We start from the raw sequence: 20,397 nt of genomic DNA, 5'->3' as shown, positions 1-20,397 counted from the left end.
GCTTAGTTCAAATTCTATGGCTTCGCAAGAGAAATAAATTTGTTTCAAGATTCTTGATTTGGGCTTTGTTATCTAGTCGAAAATTAGTCAATACTTCAATAAGATTGATCATTTTTTTTTAATATCAATGTTTTCAAAACCAGATCGTTAATTGAATAAAAAAATTATTGATTTACGATTCATAGTTCACGATTCATTGGTTGGACCGATGGTTGAACTGCGATTGAACGGATGACATCATAAATAATAATTTATATATTATATAAAATTTTAAATAATTCTAAAAAATTAAAATTATATATAATTAAATTTTTTTTAATAATATTTCATTTTTATTAAATAAAACATTTTATAATATTTAAATATAAAGATACATTTAAAATAAAAAATATAATATTTAATTTTATTTACATGTCTTTTGTATTTTATTATTTTGAAATTATTATATTAATTAATTTATATAATTTTTTTAATTACATTATATTATTGTTATAAAAATAAATGTGAAAGTGCTTCATACTTCTATACAATAAAAATTTGAAAAAAAATATATTAATTTTGTTATATATTTTTATTTGCAAATATAATACAATGAATAAGCTTCATAACTTAATGATTAAACTTCAATTTTTACACTAGAAGGTTCTACCTCAAGCTCACCAACTTGCAAAAAAAATTTCTTCTCACTAACTACATCCAAAATGGATAAAAAATATGTAGGGATTATGAGATATAAAAATCATGCAAGAATCATTAACTTGTAAGATTAAAAGCTTATTAGGCTTGATGACAAATGGACTAGATGGACTCTTCAAAGAGTGATCCGGTTCCCTTAGGAAACGTTGTCGTTGAACCGTTCGATTCCGAGGGAATCGATTAATTAGCCTGGTTCACTAGTCTGACCGTTGGTTCAACCGGTATGATTCCGGTTCAACCCTTGGCCGGTTTAATTAGTCAGACCGACACCGTAACCGACTAGCGGTTGAACTGGTGGGGCCGGCTGGGTTTTTAAAACCATGCTTTTTATAACATCAGGAACTGATTTGTTTGAGTGTCGTCCTTAAGTATCGTCACAGTGTTGCCCTTATCCTAGGCATCTTTAACAATTCCTCCCTTTTATGGTATTGGATATCACATCATTTAAGCAAGCAAACGAAATCTTGAGTGACAGCGTCTCAGAAAGAATCTCAGACTCAAACAGATCTGATTTCAAACCTTGCAATAAGAAGATTAAAATGGGCTTTATAATTGATCCAAGCCATCTTCACTTAGAAGCGGCCATTTGGAATCTGTAATCCAAATCAAATCCCCTCTAAGCCAAGGCCCAAAACCCTATCTGGAGACAGACACTAGCAACTGAATTTGCATCAATTCTTTCTGTGCAAATATGATAAGAAAGAAACTCCTTTTGAGGATCAAATGACGCTACTGTCTTCAACAGCGATTGAATTTCAAGACCACTTCTCCTAGACCCATATCATCTTCTACACATTAAATGAGGGTTAAATAGCTGATCAATCATTGAAAACTCATGTATACAACAAAGAAAAAGAAGCCAAAAAACATTAAAACATTACAGGAAGGTATGTACAAGAGGCTCGTGGCATTACCAATATTATGTGGCCAGCATATTTCCTTGAATTTTAGCTGCAACATCCTTTGCCAGCCCAATGAGGACTGGTACAACAATGGGGTCGTCTACAAGATGACAACCACCTTTCAGCTAGACTTTCCGTGGCAATTCCTGAAACTGTTACAAAAATAGCAAGAGGAGCAATAGCGACACCACAATGGAGGCACCATGAGCTATGATTTGCTCTTGAACCCGACCTGGGGATGAAGTGCCGCTCGCATATTTTCTTCCTATGTACATCATGGTTTTGTTCACTAGAGGCAGCTCTGCTGCTTCTCTCCGCAACGCCAACACTTTTTGGCTGCACAATTTTCCCAAATTTACACATTTACAGATAGTCTAAGTTCTTATTAGTTATTTCACCAATGATAGACTAAAATCTCATTGAAAACCTATATGATCAATGTAGTCCAATGTGATCACATTTAACACCTATATGATGCATCACTGAATCCTAGCTGAAGTCCTTGAGCCACAGCCCAAGACTAGGCCTTCTTCCGAGCCCAGTCCAGACCAAGGCTCAATGCCCTATTCTATTGACCCACATGTGTGGTTCTTTTTAACAAAAAGATCGAAATTATTGCTTTTGTATAAGTAATTCGGCGTTACTTTTTCAATATTCATCCTTCCAGCACGGTACCATGATAGATTATTAGCTGTATTCATGAATCCTACCGAAATTTCAGTTGTTTTCATGTGCATAGATTTATATATATATATATATTAAATATCTAGCGAATTTACCAAGCCACCCTCCAACATAGATGAATGAAACTATTGAAAAGTGATAATAAAACAAATATATTATAAGGTTTGATTGTAATTTTACCTGGTGAAAGGGGATGGACAGAAGATGATAATGTAATCTGCAGAGGCACAAGTGAAGGTGCTCGTCTTGTCATCATACGCGTAGCTATAGGAGCGTGGGCAAGCATGTTTAAAGAACTGAGAGTACACTGATGGTTGACATGTGTCGGGCGTAGAATAAGCTTGACTGCAGCAATACATCGGATCTCCGAAAGCTTCACACGCGCTTTTACACGCGACACTCGCGCCGCGGCTGCCGTTCGTCGCCGAAGCCACCACCCTCAGCTCCTTCGGGCACGCGCCGTTCAGGTCGACGAGACACCCGGTGGCGCTGCAGTCACCGCCGTGGCCACCCCTTGCCACCACCAGCATGGGGAGATTGTACCCATCAACCAAGCTCACGTCGTAAAAGTCCAAACCTTGGTCGCCGTTCAACGTGAACTCCGCCAAAGTCGCCGGCGGTTCGGCGTTGCCTCCATCGCACTCCACCTTCCCGGAGCCACAATCGGCGGTGGCGCAAGAAAACTTCCCGGAATCGTCTTCGGCACAAAGGGTTCGACCCCACATCCGACCGGACCATGATCTGGGCACCGAGATGGTCCTGGATTTGCCACTCTTGAGAACAAAGCCTGTGGAAGCGAGGGGCGCCGTGTTGGCGCCAGACAAAAATCCCGGCCAGATTGTGTGGCGGCACTTGTTGATGAGTCTGAACGTTGCTGAATCAACTTCTGTGATAAAAAAAAAAAAAATCACAGCACAAGATTAAAGACAGAAAAAACGAGAGTCAATCAAAGAATTAAGGGTTTTTGAAGGTGGTAAGTGAAAATACCTGAGACACAGAGGAGGGCCAGAATGGTGGCAACAAAGATGACGGGACGATCCATTGAGAGAGATTATGAATTCAAGATGATGATAAAGAGGAACTTGAAGATGGGTTTTTGAGAATTGTAACAACTTTTTCTTTTTCACTTTCTTTCCTTCGTTTCTTTTTTTTCCCTTACGGAATCGTTTCTGTGTATGCGAAGAGAGCATATTGATTGTTGACAAGCTCATCGGTCGCTGTCTCCTTTTTGCATGGAGGCCACTCGAATTCTATGGAACCCACTTAAAATTGTTCTTTTTATTTTCAATTATTTCTATGTTTTCCCTTTCACTTCTGTAGTTTTGCAGTTCTACACAGTTGGGTAAGACTACAATAGTATCCAATTGCTTTGGATACTAAGAGGAGAAAAAACTGTCTATACCCCTCAAAAATTTCACCAATTGGGGTACACACAGGATGAAGAAAATAGCTCTAATATAAACAAATAGGATTATTATGCAATCTACATAGATCAGTTTTCAAAACATAATATGCATTTTTTTTCACATGCCATGTAACTCTTCAGAAAAATCTAACAATATTCATAATGACAAACTATTTTCACCACCAAAAAAAAAAAAAAAGAAAGGGTTACGAGCATGATTGGCAATACTGCTTTTCTGTATGCATTTTGAAGGCAGATAACTGTCCTTCAAAATGTCGCACTCCATAGCAACCATCGGACCGCAAATCATGCAAGTGTTCAAATAATGTACTTGGGTACGGGACCCAGTAATGGACTCTACTGGTGGGAGATTAATCAACATATCTAAGTGTAACATTGCAGATACAAGAAGCTATCTATGAAACCTAACTATAGTATTACCCGTCATTGTTCACCAACCATGAAATAAATGCCTGCCAGAGGTCCTCGTCCACATGCACAAACTGCCAGTATCCTCCACGAAACAGTGTGAAAGCTATTTCTGCAAAATTGTGAGAACATAACCGAACAACACGTCCAAACATTCCAAGCAAAACATCCTGACCACCCATAAATGTAAAGCATGTGGATCTAGAATATGCAACATAAAGACCATGGTAACATATCCATCAACAAAATGCAAGTGAGTAATAAGGTTAATCGATTAAAGGAACAATGCCTTTGTGTACACATATATAGAACAGAATATCATCCAGGGCAAAATAAATAAGACTGTATAAAAGAGAAGGGAAGTTTCCTGGATTTGTGGATAAGACATGAAATGAAGTGGGCAAGATGGTGTGAATGAGGTTGTTTACTATGTTTGCCATAGAGACCTCAACCAGGTCAACCTCCTTGGTCCTTTAATTGTCATGAAAGCAATTGCATTCTTATCATCTCTAAGGACATTAACAGCCTTTGTAAACTCTGAGTCATCCAACTCTTCTAATCCCTGCAACTCCTCTAAGCACTTCTGGTACATTGTTTGTTCTTTTATTGCATTCCTTTGCAAACATTTGAAACTGGCTGCTGAGAACATCTCATACAAGACATTTTCTAACTTATCTCCAACCCTGTCGCATGCTCTTCTCTTACGACTAGAAGTTACTGGACCAGTAGATTTGCGTTTCTTGGGTTGCACGTCATTTATATGGAATATTGAATCAGAATCAAGGGCACCATCAACGACTTGTGTTGGTAGGTTGCTGGGCTCTGAGGATCGAACCGTTTCTGTGTTGCTATTTTCCTCTTCAGGTTCCAAAAGAACTCCGCTTGGAAATTGGTATCTGCCACTGGGTCTTTCCCCTATAGACAATACAACACATGACACTAATTTTATATTTTTCAAACATATCACACAAATAAAACAATGAGTACCTTCAAAAATAATGGACATCTGTTTATACAGAGGAAAGCTTTTGCGTCGAAAGGGCCTTGCATCACTTCGTACCTATAAATGTACAAGGTAAGCTTAATTCAATACATTCAAATCAACTGATCTAAAATTATTACATACCGCAATATAGCTGTCCCAAATTTTATCATCAGCCACAACCATTTGTCGAATGTCATCCCAGGCAAACCCAGGATGACTAAGTAAGGTTTTAACAATACCGTAATCTTTCTTCATAACATTGTACCGGTTCTTAATCTGGTTCTCTTCTAGATTCATGCCAAACTTCCTATTAAAATCATTTGTGACTGATTTATACACTTCAACTTTAAATTCATTATACGCGGTTCTTCCACAATTGTGTTGCTCAATAAAAAGTTCAACCAAATAAGCATCTCGGGATGGTGTCCATTCGGCTTTTGGTCGGCCTAGGATTCCATCCTGTGTGGCAGACATGTTGCCTTCAGCTCACTGAAAAGGAAAGAAATAAGTGAGACACTGCCGTTTGTAAACTCAAGCAACAAAGTTGCACAACAAGATGGGTGAAATTCTCTAAATCCATCAACTATGATGAAAAGAGAAACAAACATACAAAATCCATGCATCAAAATATCCCCTGTTCAGAAAAACAAATCTTTCTCAACATCATTTTTTTTTAAAAAAAAATGCAATTATAGAGAACAATAAATTTGGACCACCAAACAAAAAAAAGAAAAAACAAAAAAAATCAAGTTTCATGTCTCTCATTTCATTGAAATCCCCTTTAAGTCCAAATATACTCAACTGTAGATTGATGATCAATTGTATATTGGTGGAATAATCTGTACAAAGATAGAGAGAAAGAGCAGAGTTGATATATTTAATATTATTGGTATCCATCAAGTTTACCTAGCATTGATTTAGACCTAAGTATCATGCCTGCACAATAAACCAACTAGTATTTAGAGAGGGATGGAAGATTCTAGAGACAGTCTCAACGTTCCAAGGAAACTGGTTAGAACCCATTTTGGAGCTTCCTGGAGATGACAGGAACATTCTAAAATCCTTATTCCTAGATTTAAGACTCTTTCAAAGGACAAAGTTGTAATATATTAAGTGGCCACTACATTTCCCTTTTAAGAACTCAAACATTAAATTTATCTACAACCTCTGGCAACCGCTAATCTTCTTATAATCCCCTTAAACAAGAGGTTTTTGTTTGTATAATAAAAGAAAGAAAGAAAGAGAGGAAAGCAAAACACCAAAAATAGCTTCCGAAAATAATCAATTTTCTAGTAAATTCCTGCAATTTTTTTTTTTCTTTCCTTTCCCTTCCTCCTTTCCCAAATCCAATCTCAGCATAAATTCATGATCTCTCACATTCTTCCAAGCACGAACCTTGATCATATTTAAAGATAACATTCCATCAGTCACTCCATCCAAATTCGTAATTTCAATAATTGTTCAAGAAGATAGAACTTGAAAATACTTCTACTCTGCTCAAACTGAACCTAAAATCCTACAAATTCTTATTGTGTTTCCAAGAAAAGCACAGAACTCGTTCGCATTACACACTATCTCACCAAAACTTGACCACAAAGCATGATTATGACTGAAGAGCATGCAAAATCCATACATGAATATTCATGGATCAACTAAAATATATTGATATATATTCAAATTCAATGAAAGAACTTCGATAACACATTTCAGAATTTACAGAAAAAGCTCAAGCAGCCTGAAATGGATCCCGAGAATCCATAGCAGCATGAATGCTAATTTTCAAAGAATCTTACCTATTATCAGCAGCTGAGCTTCGTCCGATCACGACGGTGTTGGAGATCTGAGCTTTCGTATCCGGAAAACGGAGCTCCGATGACCGGAGAGAAGCGAAGAGAGAGGTACGGACTTGGCATTTGAGGGCAGCAAGGCGATGGTAAGAAAGGAGAGAAAGGAGATGATTTTGTTGCGCGGGAGTACGGTTTTAAAATACTACGGCACGTGGCAGATGCACAAAGGTACACGTATCCTTCCACTCTTGCTTTATTGTCTCGAAGCTATTTTCACTATTTGTAAAAAAAGAAAAGAAAATATAAATAATGTTTTAATTATATATATATATATATTAAATATTGTTTTATTAATTTAAATTTATTTTTTTGTTTTTTTAAATATATTTAATTAATGGGATTAATTAAAATTATTCTAGAAAATGCATATATGATGTCATAATTGCGTAAAATATGGGTCATGGACATGGCCCATTGAAGATATCCATGGCCTAAATGGAGTCTTGATTTATTGTGGGAATTTTATGAAGGCTTGGAGCTATGTATTTCAAAGACACATGGTAGTAAGGCTTATAAAATTAAAGACCCACTCATAATGCCTCATAATTAATTTAGGCACCCATTTCATTCCATTCCATTCTCCTAACCACAAATTGAAGTTTGCCACACTATGTATCTTAATTATATCACTAAGTACTAAAGTTAGTTTGATCACTCAGATTCTACCAATAACTTAATTAAGAATTTTTTTATATTTAATTAACTTACGCATGCAACATATTGATTCTGTTTCAATTCACTTATGAGAAGTCAAAAGTGTTTTTTTTTTTCTTTTCTGAGCTTAATAATGGTTTATACGTCTGTTTGATTAATTTTATTTTAAAAAAACTTTAATATCAAAAGAAGTTCTTTATACTCATTTTCTCGATTATTTTCTTTTCTTTATTCTATTTTTCATTACACTTATAACATACTTAACTTTCAAAAAATTGGACATGGGATTTAGGTAGATTCAAATGGGATTGAAAAAAGAGGGAAAAAAGAACAAAATAAGCTATAGAGATTACATATTACAACCTAGGGGAATACTTTTGGCTTTCTTTTCCACACTAGCAAGGCTATGCTTTAGTGGGACAAATTCACTTTCAAGATAGGATTCTCTGGTCCTAAAAACATGGCTCCCAATATAGAGGCCAAAAAGGGAACCCACCATGATGGTGTTTGTTGTTAATTAAAATGAGATGGATTTCAAATTATAATGCACCCATAAATATGAGCAAAATCCAATGCTCTCCTAATGGAGTTGACCATCATTGTATGGATTTCTAGCAAAAGGGTAATGACCCACATTGAGTAATTGCCTTCTAGGTCAATGCAGGTTTCAAATTTCATGCCCCTCTTTTGAGTGCCAAATGGCATAAAAAAGAGAAGGGTTTGTTACCAAAAGATTGACCCCCCAACAAGTGAAGCTTTAATCATTTCAAGTGATACCCCTTTGCCCCTTTGCCCCTTTGCCCATATGCCCATATGCCCAAAGGTCCTCTCTTAGATCCACTTTCACTAAATTTATACCCAAAAGAATGCCCTTAAAAGAAGCGTATCTAAAGAACCCTAATGGAGATATGAGATTGTGGGGTTGTTTCAATTTGTATTCACATCATTGAGATTGAATACCATGATGATGTTGTGCTTTAGAGTTGTTCTTGCATTCCCTCTTGGATTTGGGGTATCATTTTTGAGGAATTATTATTGTTCATCATAGGTTGACTTGGTGTGAAAATTTATCATACCTCCTCTACATGTCCACCGCCCTCTGCCCTCGCGTGATGATTTTTAGACCACGCATAGGATTATTAGTTTGCGAGTTCATTATTAGTATTACTAGCAACATTTGGAAAATTTTCATTCTTTCTTAGTATGAAATACTGAAAGATAAGAAAACTAAAGAAAAAGATCCCCATAAGGAGGGCTCCAAGCATTATTGATAGATATAAAATCTACCGCATTAAAATGACCCCATCTATTCACTTTGTCCATGATCATGTTTTTCAATTCTGATATTCAAACTCTATGAACAAAAACAAATCATAGTCATTTTATGGAAGTCATGTTTGTCATTATATTCTTGAGTCGTATTCATATCGTATTAGGATAAAAACATATATTCAAACATGATTAATTATTAAAAAGGTATTATATTGTGCAACTTATTTAATAATTAGATTCTATTTAGTAATTTAATCGAGTTAAGTTTTGTTTGAATAAATAAGATAGACTTCCTAATATGATCTTTTTATGACTATTGACTTGTTCATTCAAAATCAGAACTTAAGTGAATCAAATATGGTTTAAATAGGTTATGGTTATAATAATGTTAATTAGTAAAATGATTAAATAGGTCAAATTCATGTTCAATAGATGTTATAGAGGGAATAAAAAATTATATTTATAACGGGTCATATAGATTGACAAGAATTTAATCAAAATGTAATTATACTTAACCTATAAAATAAAATAAAAACATGTCGAATTTGAATTGCACCGGTGAATTATTCAAACTTTATCACATTGGGTTCTCACAACTTAAAAAGTTTAAATTACTAAAAAAAATTAAAAGATAATATAAAAGAAACTTAATTGAAAAGTATCTATTGAAAAATCTTTGTTTGTCAAAGTGATGAATAGATTAGGATAAGTATATCTTGCCAAACAAGCATTGTGTTCTTAAAAAAACATTTAAGTTTTCGAGTTAAATTGATGGCAAAACATGATGTCAAGAGTTTTAGTTAACTTTTGAATAGTAAATTAGTATACATTTTCGGCTCATTATGTAATAGTTTAAGCTTTTAATTAGATAAAATCTTAAGAGAAGCTTTTTTTCACCAAAGCAACTTCAAAACAAGAGCATGATGAGAATGATAGTGCAAAATAGAAAGTGATGGATGGAGGGCATAGGTTAGTTAGAAGAATAAGCATGCAGGAATGTGTTGGGTGTGCAGTGAGGTAGATGCAATGTTAGTCAAGGAGACAGAGGCACAGGGCATGTTTCTGGTCCCAGTGACTGGAAAGCATAGGAGTGGGGATGTGGTCTCCCAACAAACCCCATGAATATGTTGCACTGCAGCAAAGCAAAATTTGCTTTTTAAGTCTTCTCCCCTCCTCCCTCCCCTGAATTTATGTTTTCTATAATAATAATCAATACCGCATACATGGGTTTTCCCTTTGTTTCTTTTCAAAATAAGAACAAACCCATCATACATCATCATTATTATATCAAATATATAATCAATCAACCCTCTTGGTCACACATTCAAATTCAAAAAACAATACCCATTTGGACCGTCATGGCCATGCCATGTACATAATAATATAATTTTTGCTAGTAATTATACCCTTAATTTTGGTTTTAATTAGCGTAGTAAACGATCGATTAAGGAAAAACCCGAAAAGGGTATTATAAAAATATGAAAATGACATGGAATGGAATTAAAATAAGGGGTATCAAGGAGAAGGGTTAGATGGGGTTTCCCAAGGAGCACATGACCTAAAAACTCTCCAATGGCTAATACAAAAATGGGCATGTGAACAAGGGACTTTGGGAGGGCTTTGGGCTGATTCTCGAGTCCACAAAGTTTTCACCATGTGAGAAAAGCAGCTTTCTTCTTCTTGTAAAGAGACCACGCCCGTTTGGCTGCAATCATGTGGTCTACTTTGTTATAATTTCCTTCACTCCTTCCCTTGCTTATTCTCCCTTTTTTATTACCCAACTCTCCCTTGTTCTTCTACAAAATGCTTTCTCCAATATACCATCTCTCCTCCCCATACTATTCCTTTTGTGGTAAACAACCAACCCATTTTTGGTTTATAGTCTTAAAACCCTAAAACCAACCCAATTAATGGTATGGTAGTTGCAAGTCACTACTCACTAGGAGATGATAAAGGTCATGGTGTACAAGAAGTCATCACCCATATATGCTTATGTCCATTTTTTGACAATAATATCACACCAAAACAATATTAGCTCAAAAATCATTCTATAAGACCTACTTTACCATCATTTTGAAATTTCTTTTAGTACACTTCAAGTATCTAGGCCTAAAAATGAATAATATTTTGTTCATAAAAGGAGCCAACTTTCCTAGAATAAGATATTTTAAAAGGGTGATAGTGGATTACTAAAGGAAAAATCGATAGTGGTATGGTAGAGAAAAATATTATTGTGATTATGAGCTTGGGAAGTGTGGAGACCCGCTCGTGCACACAAGCCGCTCACGCTCCCTTAATTATTGGATTTTATAGTGGTACAAAATGCAATTATGGGATATTAAATTATGAGCTAAACAACAAAAAAATTAATTACAAAAAGGGGCTCGAAAACCAGTGGTATTCCATCAAACCCACAGACCAAAAAGAAAAAAGAAAAATGAGAGTGGATTTTATTGGCTTCCCCAAAAGGCCAATGCCCTGTAAAATGCCTTTGAAAAACAGCCTTTTCCCACCCTTAAAGGAGTCTCAGTGTCTAGTATAAATACCACTGCACAAGCCATTCATATTCATTTCTAAGAGAAACACACACAAACACAACCAGATAGCTAGCTTTGATTTGGAGAGAGTTATGGCTTCTGATAAGGTGGTGGAGACAGTGATGGTGGGGAATTATGTGGAGATGGAGACTGAAGGCAAGCCCCAGGATGTGAAGACAAGGCTGTCCAAGTTCTTCTGGCATGGTGGCTCTGTGTATGATGCCTGGTTTAGCTGTGCTTCAAACCAGGTCTCACCATGAAAAATTTTGTATTTTGAGTTGAGAAAAAATGAAAAAAAGGAACTTTAGTCACCCACTTCATTTGGGTTTGGTTTGTTTCAGGTGGCTCAGGTTCTGCTGACTTTGCCATACTCATTTTCCCAGCTGGGGATGCTGTCTGGGATTCTATTCCAGCTGTTCTATGGCTTGATGGGAAGCTGGACAGCCTATCTCATCAGCATCCTCTATGTGGAATACAGAACCAGAAAGGAAAGAGAGAAAGCTGATTTCAGAAACCATGTCATTCAGGTCTTAATCAGTACTACTCCCCATTTCTTCTCTCCTACCACTGTTCCATCTTTTTGATCCATTTCCCACATGGGATTCTCACACTTTCCTGTGTTTTCTTGTCAAAAGTGGTTTGAAGTTCTTGATGGGCTGCTTGGCAAACACTGGAGGAACGTGGGGTTGGCTTTCAACTGCACTTTTCTTCTGTTTGGATCCGTGATTCAACTCATAGCTTGTGCCAGGCATCTCCCTCTCTCCCTCCCTATCCTCCTCCTACTACTCTCTCTCTCTCTCTCTCTTTCTCTGTCTCTTGTTTTTTCTTCACCCACCACATTTTTTTTTCCTTTCTTTACAATAAACAAAGATCTGAAGCATTTTCTGCAACTGGGCATGTCGTTTGTTGCAGCAACATATATTACATAAATGATAATCTGGACAAGAGGACATGGACTTACATCTTCGGAGCCTGCTGTGCCACCACAGTCTTTATTCCTTCATTCCATAACTACAGAATCTGGTCCTTCTTGGGCTTGATCATGACCACTTACACTGCCTGGTACCTCACTGTTGCATCCCTCCTCCATGGCCAGGTACCATACATATATCTCATTCAACCAAATATCCAAAACATATGATATTAAAATTACTAAATTATTTTATTTATTTTGGTTAATGGGCAGATGGAAGGAGTGAAACACTCAGGTCCATCCAAGCTGGTGCTATACTTCACAGGGGCTACAAACATTCTCTACACATTCGGGGGACATGCTGTGACTGTGTAAGACACTGCCCTTAACTTACCAAATGGTCCATGTTTTTATTATAGGGTAAATAAATCAGAAGAGGGCAGCGCCCTTAAGCCCCTTTGAAAATGACTGTACAGTCTCTCTCTTTTTCTTGATTTGATCTGGGCCATCCGATCTGATGACCAATCTTTGTCTAAAAGCCTATTATTCCCCAGGTACACATCATTCTCATGAAATTTTTTAATCCCCAAACTGCCCTCCCCAGGCGTGGGAGGCAAAAGGTCTTTTATTCTTTAGTTTTTATCTCCTTGGGAACCCCTTTTCTCCCTTTCCATAGTGTAGAAAGCCAACTCTCTTTTTCTTGTCCCCTTTTGCTTTTATGTGAATGGGGTCCATCATCATCAGTGAATCCTAGATTTTGGATTTGTGGGTCAGGCAGGTGTGTCACTTCTTGGGTTTTGTCTCAAAAGCCCATTACCACCACCCAATTACTTGCTCGATAGCTTAAACTTTTGGATTGATGTTTGGTAGAAAAAGCTCAAGGATTTGATGGGTAATAATTTAGAAAAACAGTTTTGTTTTATTTAAAAACTCAAATATGAAAAACAGTTTCGACTTATTCCCTATATGTAATACATTGCTTATAGCTTAAACTTTTGGATTGGTGTTTGGTGGAAAAAACTTTTAAGGGTTTGATGGATAATGATTTCAAAAAACAGTTTTGTTTTGAAAAACAGTTTCCACTTATTCCAAAATTTTAATTATTGTTTAGAAAATTCTAAATCAAGAGTATAAAAACAAAAGGTTTTGATTTTTTTGCAGAGAGATAATGCATGCAATGTGGAAGCCACAGAAATTCAAGGCCATATACCTGCTGGCTACCGTGTATGTGCTGACACTGACACTCCCGTCCGCGGCAGCAGTCTATTGGGCATTTGGTGATGCACTTCTCAGTCACTCCAACGCCTTTGCCCTCCTTCCCAGGTCACACTTCAGGGACATGGCTGTCGTGCTGATGCTCATCCACCAGGCACGCACCCTATCAAACCCCCATAATTTCTTTGATCAATTTAATTAAATTAATAACCAGAGTTTTCGAGTTGTATTCCTGTGCGGTATAGTCACAGCATGTTATGGTGTTGCTGCAGTTCATCACCTTTGGATTCGCATGCACGCCTCTGTACTTCGTGTGGGAGAAAGCGATAGGGATGCACGAGTGCAAGAGCCTTTGCAAGCGTGCGGCGGCGAGATTGCCTGTGGTCGTCCCCATCTGGTTTCTTGCCATCATCTTCCCTTTCTTTGGGCCCATCAACTCCACCGTCGGATCTCTCCTTGTGAGTTTCACTGTCTATATCATCCCCGCTCTGGCCCACATCTTCACCTTCAAATCAGCGGCTGCCCGTGAGGTAAAACTCCACTTTCTTATCCTGCTCCCTACACACCAGATTGAATGCCATGTTTTCAATAAGTGCATTTGCTTTTTTTACCATTATTTTTTTTATTAATTACGGATAAAAAGTCAATTTTTTTTATTAAATATGAATAGGTTTTTTAATATTAATATTAAATGTGGTAAAAAATGTGGTAAATTCCACCATTTGGTGGGAAAATACTACTTTTCAACTTGAAATATTTTTCACCATATTCAGAAGTTTAGCCAGGAAGAGAAAGGTGGCAGGTGGGACATCTGAGGACCACAGCTTTGGCTGATCTCTGGGGGGTGTCAGAAGTTTGACTCAACAGTTGTATTTATTTGTTTATATATTTATTTATTAATTACAAAAAAAAAGGAGGGGATGGCGTGTGGTCACAGTCTAGCAGACCGCTAGCGGTTATTTCTCCAATACAGAAATATACTTTTGGGGGTAGAATTGAATGTTGGTGTGTTTTGTGGGTGCAGAACGCAGTGGAGCAACCACCAAAGTTCTTGGGAAGATGGGCTGGTGCCTATACAATCAACATCTTTGTGGTGGTTTGGGTGTTTGTGGTTGGTTTTGGGTTTGGTGGGTGGGCCAGTATGATCAATTTTGTACACCAGATTGACACTTTTGGGCTCTTCACCAAGTGTTACCAGTGCCCACCATCATCACCACCGCAACACGTTCTCAACACCACCAGCGCCGCCGTCTCTCCACCGCCTCCTCTCCACCATCTCCACCACCACTGAGCTCCTTTGGAAGCCATGGTCAGTACACCACATTTGGGGTGGAATGCAGTGCAGTCAGTAGGTATATACTCAAAAATCTATTTTCCACCCCATACACTCCTTTTATATCTGTGTCTCTTTTGAGAAGTTGTTTTTAGGTAGGGGGAGTGAGTCCTTGTACTGCTTTTCAGAAAGGAAAGAAAAGAGAAGGATGTAGTATTATTGAGATATTTGAGAAATTTGTACCTTAGCTATGATGCCAAATGCTTAAATGTTCCCACATAATGGATTTTTCACTTTCTCTGACTTGTGTTAAATCTGCTTCTAATATCTTATTCATACTTTCTTTTTTTCCCTTTTCCCTTCCCTTAAACAAAAGGAAAATCCATCCAATAGCCAAGCATTTATCCAATTTTCAACAAAGCAAATTATAGGGTAATATCAATATGGCTCCTTCTAATTGTTGGCATTACGAAGAACGGAGAGTAAAATGAGTTTGAAGAAACATAAATGATAAATCTTAAGATCAAAATGTACAAGAAGAAAAGTTGTCAAATGAATAGGAACCAACAACTGTCATTGAAGGCGCACTTGATTGTTTCCAACTATTGGTTGGGACAACCCTGATCAAATCTTTAATGTGATCATGTGCCACCTTAAAAGCCATAATGTCTCACTAGTGACAGCTATGCCCAATACTTGTGTTTTCAACCAAGGTTGGACGAGCATGGATAGAGCATACTTTGGGACCTCAATAGAGGAGGCATAGTCTCTCCTACACATCAATCAACCGTAATCCCTTGATCCAAGAGTCGATCCTTGATAACTTCCCGTGGAATTTCTACTAACTTCAACCGAGGTACCCTTGTTCATAGGAGTCCACTCCTGAGAAAATGGACGGTTTCACCAGGCAATTGGGCGAGGCTCGAACTCCAGAGCTGTGCTTCATATGCAGTGTCATTGAGACTCAATGCCACTTGTCTTTGTTTAAAAGATTTATGGAATCCAGTGAGAAAGATTGAGGTGTTACATATACGAGGACTTGACATGCACTTCTCTGGCCTGAGGCTGAACTGCTGCTCACAATCCACTCAACCCTCGTTGTATGGTGGTCCCATCATCTTCTCAAAAGACTAGAAGCCAGGAATATCCATAGATTTCAATGCTGTACAAACCAGAAACTTTGCATTAGGAATTCAGATGAAGCGATCTGTTTACCAGGATCAGGCCTTGCCTAAAACCTTCATAATAATCGCACTGAAACTGCAGCATCTATAACCAAGTAAGCCTGAGATGGCAAAAGCAAGACATAACTTCATTTTCATCCCTTCTTGTGAGACTAATCGGCTCCCAATATCTAGGACGACATGGGTGATTGAGTCCTGAAAATGAGAAGTCATGAAATAAAGCCACCACCACCATATGCAGCAGCAGGAGTAGCAGGAGCAGTAGGCAGAGAATATCAGCAAAGCATCTTTTGCTTTCCATTTCATATGTTCACCACACCCCATTCCATGATTATGAGAGGTGAATTCATGATTAAAGGCCGAGAAGAGAAGCCCAAATGATTAAAGATGAAGAGAAATAAAGGGGGTTGTCTGACGTCAAGCTTGGGGGTTGGTGCTTGGGGGGTGTTTGGCTGAGAAGCCTGCCAGACATTTCACAGTGATACAATTTTGTGAGGGAATCTATACGGGGCATCAAAGGTGTCCGAACCACCCTTTATAAGAGCATGCTATACACCCATTGAAATAAAGCCTTGAATCTTTTCAGGTAAAGCCCCATGGAGTCTGTTATTCGGTTCCCTCCTTTATTCGCTGCACAAGAAGACAATGATATCAGCTTGGGAGACATGCTCTTTTGCCATGCTGTGGGTACTAATTCCCAATGTCAACAACAACATTATTACCTGCAACGACTATTGTATCAATGATTAGTGTTCTTCACTCTCTGAATATGCTCACCCAACACTTCAAATCTATATACCAAGTAATCATCCATCAATACAAATTTCTTGGTTCATGTTGGCTGATGAATTCACAACCTCGAGTTCAATAGAAAATGGGTAATCCTTGCAGAGGTTGGCTTCGAAATCCATGTCTTAACCTCTGGTTTTGAGATCCATTTTGAACCCAAGTGAGTTTGTTTGCTTGGTTCTGAAGTGATGGCATCTTTACAAAAGGGGCTGTTCTGCACCAAACAGAACCAAGACTGGCGATGGCCCCTACAGACGGCTTCGGCTCTAATAGAATGGGTTTGAAGAGGTGTAACGAGGTTAAGGGCACATTTGAATTCTTATTTAAAAGAAGGGGGGGGATGGGTTCGGGCATTATAAGAAATTTAGATTCAAACTAAGCAGATATGCGGAGTGGGATTATAACTAAGATCTGCTTAAAATTAAAGGATGTTTTTGGGTTCATATTCACAAGTCTGACTGCTTAGTGAGCAAGGCTGGGTCTTGAAAGCTATTGCAAGCCCAGCCACATTGCACTCAAGGCTCTCATCAAACCCTTGAACCAAAAGGCAGCTTCTAAACCCAACTCCAAGCATTGGGTCAATCAACTGAACTCATTGGAATAGAATGCATTTACATACCCAATTCTACAAACAGAGCTGTGGTCTTCTAGATGAAGAATTTTTTATATTAGCGTTGATAATACAGTATTAAAGAGGAATTAAAATGCACATACTTCAAAGATCGACTGGGGTATGTACTTGAAAGCCTAAATAACCTTTGAACCTCCGGGTTTCCTCTGGTGTTAACCTCTCGTCATTTTTCTAGTGGGATGCCCATGTGAAAGGCATCACCAAATTACCAAGTGGTGAAATGAAATGATCCATTCATAAAAAATTCACAGTTCTCCAAACAAAATACCTTTAGTGCTAAAAGGAATCGAGTATTAAGGATGAAGCCACCAAAAAGAACCCAGAAGGCACATTCTGGTTAGGCAGAAGAAGCAAATTTGATTCCGCTGTTACAACACCAAATGTTTCAAAAACATTGGAAACCGGGGAACCCATCTTTGAACAAAACATATTTTTCAAAGCAGCAAATGAGTGGAATGTTCCCCCATCAAGAAAAGCTCAAAAGAAAGCCTCAACGTCCATGGTCTATGCTAGTAGAATATGTGCACATTATAATTGAAATATGTAAAGTAATTGACAAATATGCAAAGGTGGAAAAGGAGCATATTCCTTCCAATGGGGCTACGTAACCACTGGTTGGGTCAATGACACCCCATAACATCAACCAACTTTACCCACGAAAAGATGAAACCACCACCACCACCCATGGTATGGAAGAACATCCAAGAACCATGCTGGGTCATGGTCCCTGGAATGGTGGACCATGCACCAGGCCAAAAAAGACTCAAAAACAGTGAAGGGGGGGCTCTTCCCATTACTATTATTGGGTGACTTTAGGTTGCATTATTCAAAGACGCTTCTGCATCAATCAGTTTCAACCTTTTTCAAGAGAAAGGCAAAACCCTTCTGAGCCTGACCCCACCACCACATAACACTATATAGCTGGGGAAAAATCAAAAAGCAGTAACAGGGAGATAAAAGGGAAACCCTAATTCATTGCAATTGAAAACCACAATGTATATATATGTATAGGAACAGACAGAGCTTATCATTTGTGAACAAAAACACCATTCTCTTGCTACTCCGTAACTCAACATAGTAGAAACAACCAACCCCATTGTCAATTCAAGAAAAAGAGGGGGGAGAGAGGGGAAAAGAGAGAGCAAATCACCATATCCGATCCAAGAAAAACCCTATGAAAGATAGGCCCAAACAGTTGCAAAACATAACTTGAAATGAGAAAGGTGGGCTATACGAAGATGACCCACTAAGAAACAAACCATGACAGTAACTGAAAAAGAAGAACGACAGGTATGATGAGAGGAAGGAAAAAAAACATGTGAAAATACACGTTTACCCCCCACCAATCATCGCCTTTTTGCTCGCACTTTAACGGGCATTGTTAGGGCACTCGCGAGCGAAATGGCCTGCTTCTCCGCACCTGTAGCAGCCACCGCCACCGCCGCCTGCACCGCCTCCGCCTCCGCTACTGTATCGGCCACCGCCTCCTCCGCCGCCGCTACTCTGACTGCAGTCCCTTGCGAGATGGCCCTCCTCTCCGCAGTTGTAACAAGCTCCGCCTCCGCCTCCGCCTCCACCTCCATATCCGCCTCCGCCTCCATATCCGCCGCCGCCGTAGCCGCCACTACTCCTTCCACCGCCACCGCGGCCTCCTCTACCGCTACCGCGTCCTCCACCGCCGTTATAACCATACCCACCGCCCCCGCCGCCGTATCCACCACCACCACCACCACCATAACCTCCACCGCCTCCACCGCCTCCACCGCCTCGTCCACCTCTTCCGCCACCTCCTCCGCGGCTTCCCTGAACAGGGTTGCCATCCGGTCCAGTAACATCTACCGCCTTGGTCCTCCCGTCGTCGCTGGACTCCACCACGAACTCAACCGCCTCGCCTTCTCCTAAGCTCCGAAAGCCTTCGGATCTGATCGAGGACTGGTGCACAAACAGATCATCGCCGCCGTCATCGGGGGTGATGAACCCAAACCCCTTCTGGTCATTGAACCACTTCACAGTCCCGGTCACTCTACTCATCTGCTTCGATCTGACGCCTCCAAAACTCCAAAGAAAAAATTAATTTATAAAAACCCAAAAAAAAAAAAGGAAAATTCAAAACCCTAACCCTAAGAGAGAGAAAACGCTGCTCACTTTCTCTCTCTAAGTATGCTCTCTTAGCGCCGGGGTACGAATACTTATATCCAAACCCTTGCCGAAAATCGAGACCACGTCAGCATAATAAATAAAAATATTACCTTTTTAAGTGTTTTTCTGGGTCCCGCTTTTGTCCAAAAGACGGTTGGCTTATCCTCCTTGCATCCGACGGCTGGGGATTCATCAGACGACGAATACATACCGTCAGATTGGAGACACAGGTTTGGGAATGTGTACCGTTTTCACCCGCTCCCAGCCAAACCAAGGGCAGTTTTGGAATATGGAAACGAATACATAGTGTGAAATTACCATATCAACCCTAGTTTGAACACGTGGAGTAATTAGAGGGAGTGGGGGCTCTTTTAACCAATAGACTTAGCAACTTTCCGGTGAAAAGGACTGCCCTTTTAGTGAACAACTTTTTGAATATTTTAATTTAAATATTGGAAAAACTTCAAAAAAGTAAACAAAATGATTTTTAAAAATAAAAGTGGGAAAAAAAAGATGATTCGTGGAAGTGGTCAAACGGTCAAATGACAGTCAAAGGATGTGTGGGATGGGACTCATCAATGTGTCTTGTCCTTCCAACAAACAGAAACCAAGGCTTCTACAAATCAAGGCAATATTATTTTTTATAAATAAATTTATTTATTTATTTATCACCACCCAAAAAATATATATATATATATATATTATTTATTATAATTTTAAATCTAAATTAGTTTGTCCAATTTCATAATTTTTTGACCGTTTGGATTCCTGTCCAATGCCATCAACTAGTTTTGTTAATAACTTATTTGGATATTTGTATTAATAAGGCCCACTAATATTTC

The 20,397-nt window shown here is 38.5% G+C and overlaps 4 protein-coding genes across 8 annotated transcripts; 1 reads left to right on the top strand and 3 right to left on the bottom strand.

The window, feature by feature from the left end:
- Positions 1-1,098: 1,098 nt before the first annotated feature.
- LOC117911621 (thaumatin-like protein 1b) lies at positions 1,099-7,029 on the bottom strand. Of its 4 annotated transcripts, XR_004650884.1 has the most exons (7): positions 6,895-7,029; positions 5,243-5,590; positions 5,104-5,176; positions 3,270-5,031; positions 2,463-3,168; positions 1,611-1,934; positions 1,099-1,484 (listed from the first exon to the last, which is right to left on the bottom strand). XR_004650884.1 is itself a non-coding variant. In XM_034826022.1 (6 exons), the coding sequence occupies exons 4-6, from the start codon at positions 3,322-3,324 to the stop codon at positions 1,754-1,756; spliced, it is 942 nt and encodes a 313-aa protein (XP_034681913.1). In that variant the 5' UTR covers positions 3,325-5,031; positions 5,104-5,176; positions 5,243-5,590; positions 6,895-7,029; the 3' UTR covers positions 1,497-1,753. The 4 variants fall into 4 exon arrangements, 3 of the variants coding, with proteins under 3 accessions (XP_034681913.1, XP_034681914.1, XP_034681915.1); XM_034826022.1 differs by lacking the exon at positions 1,099-1,484 and having other exon boundaries at positions 1,497-1,934; XM_034826023.1 differs by lacking the exon at positions 1,099-1,484 and having other exon boundaries at positions 1,497-1,934; positions 3,270-5,024.
- On the bottom strand, positions 4,125-5,575 carry LOC117911571 (uncharacterized protein At2g29880-like). Its single transcript, XM_034825980.1, has 4 exons — positions 5,243-5,575; positions 5,104-5,176; positions 4,563-5,031; positions 4,125-4,317 (listed from the first exon to the last, which is right to left on the bottom strand). Exons 1-4 carry the CDS (start codon positions 5,573-5,575, stop codon positions 4,125-4,127), a joined length of 1,068 nt encoding a protein of 355 aa, XP_034681871.1.
- Positions 7,030-11,426: 4,397 nt separating the features above from the next.
- LOC117911202 (auxin transporter-like protein 2) lies at positions 11,427-15,126 on the top strand. The gene is made up of 8 exons (XM_034825452.1): positions 11,427-11,659; positions 11,753-11,938; positions 12,047-12,159; positions 12,324-12,507; positions 12,598-12,695; positions 13,486-13,693; positions 13,812-14,069; positions 14,564-15,126. Exons 1-8 carry the CDS (start codon positions 11,504-11,506, stop codon positions 14,828-14,830), a joined length of 1,470 nt encoding a protein of 489 aa, XP_034681343.1. The 5' UTR covers positions 11,427-11,503; the 3' UTR covers positions 14,831-15,126.
- Positions 15,127-18,370: 3,244 nt separating this feature from the next.
- Positions 18,371-19,561, bottom strand: LOC117911203 (glycine-rich protein 2). Of its 2 annotated transcripts, XM_034825454.1 has the most exons (2): positions 19,012-19,561; positions 18,371-18,981 (listed from the first exon to the last, which is right to left on the bottom strand). In XM_034825454.1, exons 1-2 carry the CDS (start codon positions 19,445-19,447, stop codon positions 18,785-18,787), a joined length of 633 nt encoding a protein of 210 aa, XP_034681345.1. In that variant the 5' UTR covers positions 19,448-19,561; the 3' UTR covers positions 18,371-18,784. The 2 variants fall into 2 exon arrangements, with proteins under 2 accessions (XP_034681345.1, XP_034681344.1); XM_034825453.1 differs by having other exon boundaries at positions 18,371-19,561.
- Between the last annotated feature and the right edge of the window lie 836 nt (positions 19,562-20,397).

This window comes from Vitis riparia, chromosome 3, assembly GCF_004353265.1.
Source record: "Vitis riparia cultivar Riparia Gloire de Montpellier isolate 1030 chromosome 3, EGFV_Vit.rip_1.0, whole genome shotgun sequence".
In the NCBI taxonomy this organism is placed as follows: Eukaryota; Viridiplantae; Streptophyta; class Magnoliopsida; order Vitales; family Vitaceae; genus Vitis; species Vitis riparia.
This window is presented reverse-complemented; position numbering and strand designations above follow the sequence as displayed.